Source organism: Terrapene carolina, unplaced genomic scaffold (genome assembly GCF_002925995.2).
Source record: "Terrapene carolina triunguis isolate 2854851 unplaced genomic scaffold, T_m_triunguis-2.0 Scaffold907, whole genome shotgun sequence".
In the NCBI taxonomy this organism is placed as follows: Eukaryota; Metazoa; Chordata; order Testudines; family Emydidae; genus Terrapene; species Terrapene triunguis.
In genome coordinates, this window is record NW_020665258.1 from 534,400 (window position 1) to 540,737 (window position 6,338).

A 6,338-nucleotide genomic window follows, 5' to 3' on the forward strand; every position below is an offset into this window, starting at 1 on the left:
GGGTTTGCGGTAGGAGGGCGGGGCTAGGAGTGGGTGGGGCTGTCAATGCAAAGGGAGTGGCATGGAAATGGCTCCTCCTTACCCACAATGCCTTGCTCCCCCGTGCTGACCCATGTGTCTCCCCGCAGCCGTTCCAGAAGCTGTCCGACCTCACCCTGATCCCCGCCGCCTGCAGCGAGGTGGCCAAGCTGGGGGGGGCCCTCAGCTCCTGCTCCCTTCTCATCAACAAGAAGCTCGACCGCTAGTGCCTCCAGCTCCCCCCCCAGCTACGTGGGGGAGCCCCTGACCCCCCCATCCTCCCTGTGCACCCCATGTCTTACCCAGCCTATGCCCTGCACCCCCAAACCTCAGGGCACCCCTCAACTTGCTGCCCCCCATTTGGGAAGTGGCAATCACCCTTCCCCCTATTGCCCCCCAACCTGCCTGGAAAGTGGGGTCCTCCGATCCCCCAGAAGCCTCCCCTGAGACCCAGCCTGGGGGCATATTTGGAACCTCCCACATCACGTGTTGTGGACCCTGAAAATAATGGGGTCCTGCCTTCGTGGGAGGTGGAGAGCAGGGGGTCTGGGTACCCCATTAGCAGAAGAGGGTGGAAGGCCCATTGGGTGGGGCCCCCCAAATTGTTGGGGGTCCCTTGGTTCCTTCTCCGGGAGGGGCAACAGCGGGTGCGACCCATTTATACTTAGTGGGTGGCCTGGGGAGGGAGGTCTTAGAGCCCATCCCCATAGGGGGGTTTGGGGAACCCAGCTATGTCCTGCTGGGATAGTGGAGGGTTTGGGGACCCTGATTTATGTCACCGTGGGGGGGGAGGTTTGGGGGACACCGGCATGTTATACCATGCAATGGGGACCCCAATATTGAAGCCAGGGCATTGGAGGACCCTGATACCTGAGATCCCTGAATTAGGGGGGGACATTTCACTGTGGTTAGGATCTTCCAGCCCCCCTGCTGCCCCCCCCCCCGCCATTCATCCACTAATCTATGGTGCTGGTGTTTTGGGGGTAACTCCTCTCACCCCCTTGAAACACAACTCGCTCCCCACTGCCACACCCCAATAGCACGACCCCTTCCCCTGTTAGCTTTAACAACTGTGGGTCCTTGGGGCTGATCGTTGGTGGTAGCATTGGGATACCAGGCTGGATAGGTCTGCTGTGGGGCAGCTGGGGATCCCAGACCTTTAGCTATGTAAGGGTGACTGCCCCCCCAAAGACAGGGGTGCCTTGTGTGTGTATTAGAGTAGTTAGGGGGGCTTCTAGGAGCCCCCTGTGATGTGGAGTAGGAGTGCCCCCTAGGGCAGAGCCAGGGTGTTGATCCAGAGGGAGGGGGGGTTTAGCTTCTCACTGCCTCTGAGATCCTTGACACAATAAAGATTTGAACCAATTTAGCTCCCTCTGAGTTATGTCTCAATTAGGGGGGCACCCATACCCCAGTGCCTACCCCCTGAGCCAGCCAGTCCCCCCTCCCCCCCAGCAGCCAGCATCCCCTAGAGGGGAAACATCACACTTCAATTTCAATTCTCTCCACTGGACCCACTTTAAGTTTATTTTTGGGTGGGGGGGGGGGGGAAGGGGAGCGGCGCAAAATGCCAACCCTGGAGAGTAGCTGCTGCGATCCATAAATAGATTTAATGTCAACTAAATAAATAAGAGTTTAATTTAGTTACAAATATTTTCCCTCTTAAATATTCCAATCTGCTCTGGGGTATTGAATACAAAAATACCTCGTTTGTGGCCATCCTGTTCCCCGTCCCAGCGGGATCATCGGACTCCTGAAAAGCCCAGAGCTCCTTGGCATGTTGCTCCTGAGGTCGCGTTCAGTATGACTTTGTGTAGGGTCTACGAAAATAAGAGCTGGGGAACAAGCCCCCCAGGAATGGCAGTGCAGCTGGTCTCTGAGGTGTGGGGGGAATTGTCTCCCCGCTGGAGGTACTTGCAAGCACTGACGGCGAGCTCCATACTGGGGGGGCTTTGTATTTATGGGGCTCTTCCACTGTTAGAACAGCTGCCAAGATGGCTGCCACAACAGTCCCCATGGTCAGTCATCTTGGACGACGCTTAAAGGTCTCCCTCCACCTTCGTCTCTTCCAAGATGGCTGCCCCAAGGGCTCACCCTCCATTATTTGTGGCCACCGTCTCGGACCAAGCTTTCAAAGGAAGTAGAACATATTCATGGGTGGCCATCTTGGAAGAGACTTAAGGGTCATCTTGTTCGAAAACCTCTTCCATGGTGGTTACCAAGAAGGGTCAACCTCCATTTTTCATGGCCAGCTTCTTCGATGAAGCCATCGGAGGGGAAGCGAGGTGTTGGCAGCCATCTTGGGCGAAGGCTTGGTTGGGGGGAGATGCGTGGTGGACGGCTGCTGTGGGTGGCCATCTTGGGTGAAGGCTTGGTGGGGGGAGATGTGTTGTGGATGGCTGCTGTGGGTGGCCATCTTGGGCGAAGGCTTGTGGGGGAGATGTGTTGTGGGCAGCCACCTTGGGCGAAAGCTTGGCGGGGGAGAGGCAGTGCGGGCGGCCATCTTGAAAGACGCCAACCTGGGAGTCCAAGCTGTCGGCTATGTCTCTAGGCCCGAGCGAGGCCCAAGCCCCAGTCCCGTGGGCCGCAGGGCGAACTGCCACACCCTAGAGGTTGGTGTCGCCGATCACGGCCTCGAAGGCTAAAGTGTCCTCGTGGATGTAGGTGGCTCCCGGGGCGTGGAGCTGGCACAGGGGGAAGAATTCGGGGATGCCGCTGGCTATGTTGCACTTGCTCACGGGCCGCTGGAAGGAAGAGGAGGCTGGCGACGGCCGGAAAGAGTGCGAGAAGTGACGCTCGCCGACTTGATCCAGGAGCGTGAAGGTGACCTGGGGAGCAGATTGAAAGATTAAAGGTCGTTAGAGGTCCAGCCAGGCGCGTGCCCTGGGGCTGGATGGGAGCCAGCACCCCCTAGAGGGGAAAGGCCCTGTGTCCCATGCCCCCCTCACCTTGAGATGGAAAGGCCAGTTGAGCCAGAAATCGTATTCGCCCCTCATCAGCACCAAGAAGAGAGAGATGTGCGTCCCGGCCCCGGTGCCGTCCCCGTTGAGGTAAATCTTGAGGCAGAGTTTGTAGCCGTAGCGGGCGGTGTAAAAGGCTGATGGAGGCAGAGAGAGAGAGAGAGCGATGACTGATATCTGCCTCTCCCACTGACAAACGCGTGTGCCTGTGGAACTCCTGCCCCATGATATTACCCCACCAACCTATTTCACAGGAGACGATTGCATGGTCGGGGAATTTCTGCTTCCCTCCCCCATGTTCCACTAATTGCACTGACCTGGGGACACTGTTAAGCTGTGGGACTCCAGGCCCCATGACATTGTTGTGCGGAGGGCTGTTACAGGCAGACTGACACATCAGAGGGGATTTATTACTTCCTACCACTGTTGCCTGGTTGTCTGCTGTAGAGCTAATGACTTTGAATAGTGTTCACCTGTGGAACTACCTGCGACTATATTTCACCATGTCCAAAGTGTTCTGGGGGATAATGCCCGTTGTAGTGCATTATGTGGGATTTAGGCTATACTCTGCCCACTGTTAATCTCTGGAACTCCCCACAACAGGAAATCATTGTGCTGAGGACATTCCAGTTGTGGGGTTTTGCTGTCTGGTGAGGGGCATTATAGGGTCACAGACCTCAACATCGCCATCTGGTCTTGGTGTTTTGCCTGCAGGACTGTCTGCTATTGGATCTTTATGTATCTAAAATATTCCCAGAAGGCATGTTGCCTCTGTGGAGAGCATTGTGGAGGATTTCTGAACATCCGCCGCTGTTTTCCTTGCTGTAGGCTGGCGTTAACCTGTGGAACTCCCTGCTGCTGGATATTAGCACAGCCAGGATATCCTCCAGGGTGATGCATCCCTGTTGAAGTGCATTATGGGGGATTTACTATCTCTTGCACTGACCCACACATGCTGTTGGGCTGGGGAACTCTCTGCCACATGATATTGCTGTGGCCAAGGTGTGGTGCATGCTGGGGGATTTCCTTCTGCTCCCCGGCAATGGCACTCACGGGCAGAGTAGACGGCAGGTGTCTGTTTGGACAGGGCTTGCTGCATCTTTCGCCTCACGTCAGGGAGCCTCCAGAGAAATTGCCCGTTGTAGGAGGTGTGCTCGAGGGCCTCGACCCGGGCCCCTAGGTTGCTGATCATCACATCCTTGAGGGCCAGGAGCGTGTCCTGCTTGGCCACCTGGAAGGAAGGGGACGGAGAAGTTGGCGGGAGTTGAGGTCTGGGGTCAAGTCGGTGGCTGGGATGCTCATGGGTGGGGGGCAAGCGCTGACCTTCTCCTCCAGGTACAGGATGCGGGCCATGGCTTCCCCCAGGACGTTGGGCGAGCCCCTGTTGGCCGAGCCTCTGGCCCCCTCGCGCCGGCCCATCTCCCGGCTCAGCACCGTCACGATGTTCTGCAAGGTCTTCTGCTGAGCCTCCACCTCGGCCAGCCGCTGGTCCAGCCGCCCCCGAGCCTCCTGCGGCCCCTGCACCACAAGGCACCGGTGGGACGGGCCCGGCAGGGACTCGCTCTCCTCCACCATGTGCACCTGCTAGGAGTGAGAGGAGAGAGCTGAGCCCACGGGCCCCCCAGTAATGCCGTGGGGCCAGTGCCCCCTGCTGAGCCTCCCGCCCTGCTCCCTGCCCCACAGTGCCCCTGGAAAAAGAAAGAACAGTAAATATGGCAGGCGACCAGCTTGGCTTAACAGTGAAATCCTTGCTGACCTTAAACGCAAAAAAGAAGCTTACAAGAAGTGGAAGATTGGACAAATGACCAGGGAGTATAAAAATATTGCTCAGGCATGCAGGAGTGAAATCAGGAAGGACAAATCGCACTTGGAGTTGCAGCTAACAGGAGATGTTAAGAGTAACAAGAAGGGTTTCTCCAGGTATGTTAGCAACAAGAAGAAAGTCCAAGGAAAGTGTGGACCCCTTACTGAATGAGGGAGGCAACCTAGTGCCCGAGGATGTGGAAAAAGCTAATGTACTCAATGCATTTTTTGCCTCTGTCTTCACGAACAAGGTCAGCTCCCAGACTGCTGCACTGGGCAGCACAGCATGGGGAGAAGGTGACCAGCCCTCCGTGGAGAAAGAAGTGGTTCGGGACTATTTAGAAAACCTGGACGAGCACAAGTCCATGGGGCCGGATGCGCTGCATCCGAGGGTGCTAAAGGAGTTGGTGGATGTGATTGCAGAGCCATTGGCCATTATCTTTGAAAACTCATGGCGATCGGGGGAGGTCCTGGATGACTGGAAAAAGGCTAATGTAGTGCCCATCTTTAAAAAAGGGAAGAAAGAGGATCCGGGGAACTACAGGCCAGTCAGCCTCACCTCAGTCCCTGGAAAAATTGTGGAACAGGTCCAGAAGGAATCAATTCTGAGGCACTTAGAGGAGAGCAAAGTGATCAGGAACAGTCAGCATGGATTCACCAAGGGCAAGTCATGCTTGACTAACCTAATTGCCTTCTATGAGGAGATAACTGGCTCTGTGGATGAGGGGAAAGCAGTGGATGTGTTATTCCTTGACTTTAGCAAAGCTTTTGATATGGTCTCCCACAGTATTCTTGCCAGCAAGTTAAAGAAGTATGGGCTGGATGAATGGACTAGAAGGTGGATAGAAAGCTGGCTAGATCGTCGGGCTCAACAGGTAGTGATCAATGGCTCCATATCTAGTTGGCAGCCGGTTTCAAGTGGAGTGCCCCAGGGGTCGGTCCTGGGGCCGGTTTTGTTCAATATCTTCATTAATGATCTGGAGGATGGCGTGGACTGCACTCTCAGCAAGTTTGCAGATGACACTAAACTGGGAGGAGTGGTAGATACGCTGGAGGGTAGGGATAGGATACAGAGGGACCTAGACAAATTAGAGGATTGGGCCAAAAAAAACCTGATGAAGTTCAACAAGGACAAGTGGAGAGTCCTGCACTTACGACGGAAGAATCCCATTCACTGTTAGAGACTAGGGACCGAATGGCTAGGAAGCAGTTCTGCAGAAAAGGACCTAGGGGTTACAGTGGATGAGAAGCTGGATATGAGTCGACAGTGTGCCCTTGTTGCCAAGAAGGCTAACAGCATTTTGGGCTGTATAAGTAGGGGCACTGCCAGCAGATCGAGGGACGTGATTGTTCCCCTCTATTCGGCACTGGTGAGGCCTCATCTGGAGTACTGTGTCCAGTTTTGGGCCCTACATTACAAGAAAGATGTGGAAAAATTGGAAAGAGTCCAGCGGAGGGCAACAAAAATGATTAGGGGGCTGGAGCACATGACTTATGAGGAGAGGCTGAGGGAACTGGGATTGTTTAGTCTGCAGAAGAGAAGAATGAGGGGGATTTGAT

General features: G+C 55.3%; 1 protein-coding gene across 1 annotated transcript in view; it reads right to left on the bottom strand.

Annotated features, from left to right (window-relative positions):
• Positions 1 to 1,728: 1,728 nt before the first annotated feature.
• The window catches only part of LOC112125323 (TNF receptor-associated factor 1-like), a 5,649-nt gene continuing 1,039 nt past the window's right edge, over positions 1,729 to 6,338 (bottom strand). The window contains exons 3-6 of the mRNA XM_026660960.2: positions 4,299 to 4,556; positions 4,029 to 4,206; positions 2,964 to 3,112; positions 1,729 to 2,843 (exon numbers count right to left, since the gene is read on the bottom strand). Of these exons, the coding sequence (XP_026516745.1) occupies positions 2,622 to 2,843; positions 2,964 to 3,112; positions 4,029 to 4,206; positions 4,299 to 4,550 (801 nt within the window). The 5' untranslated portion in view covers positions 4,551 to 4,556 and the 3' untranslated portion in view covers positions 1,729 to 2,621. The remainder of the gene's footprint in view (positions 2,844 to 2,963; positions 3,113 to 4,028; positions 4,207 to 4,298; positions 4,557 to 6,338) is intronic.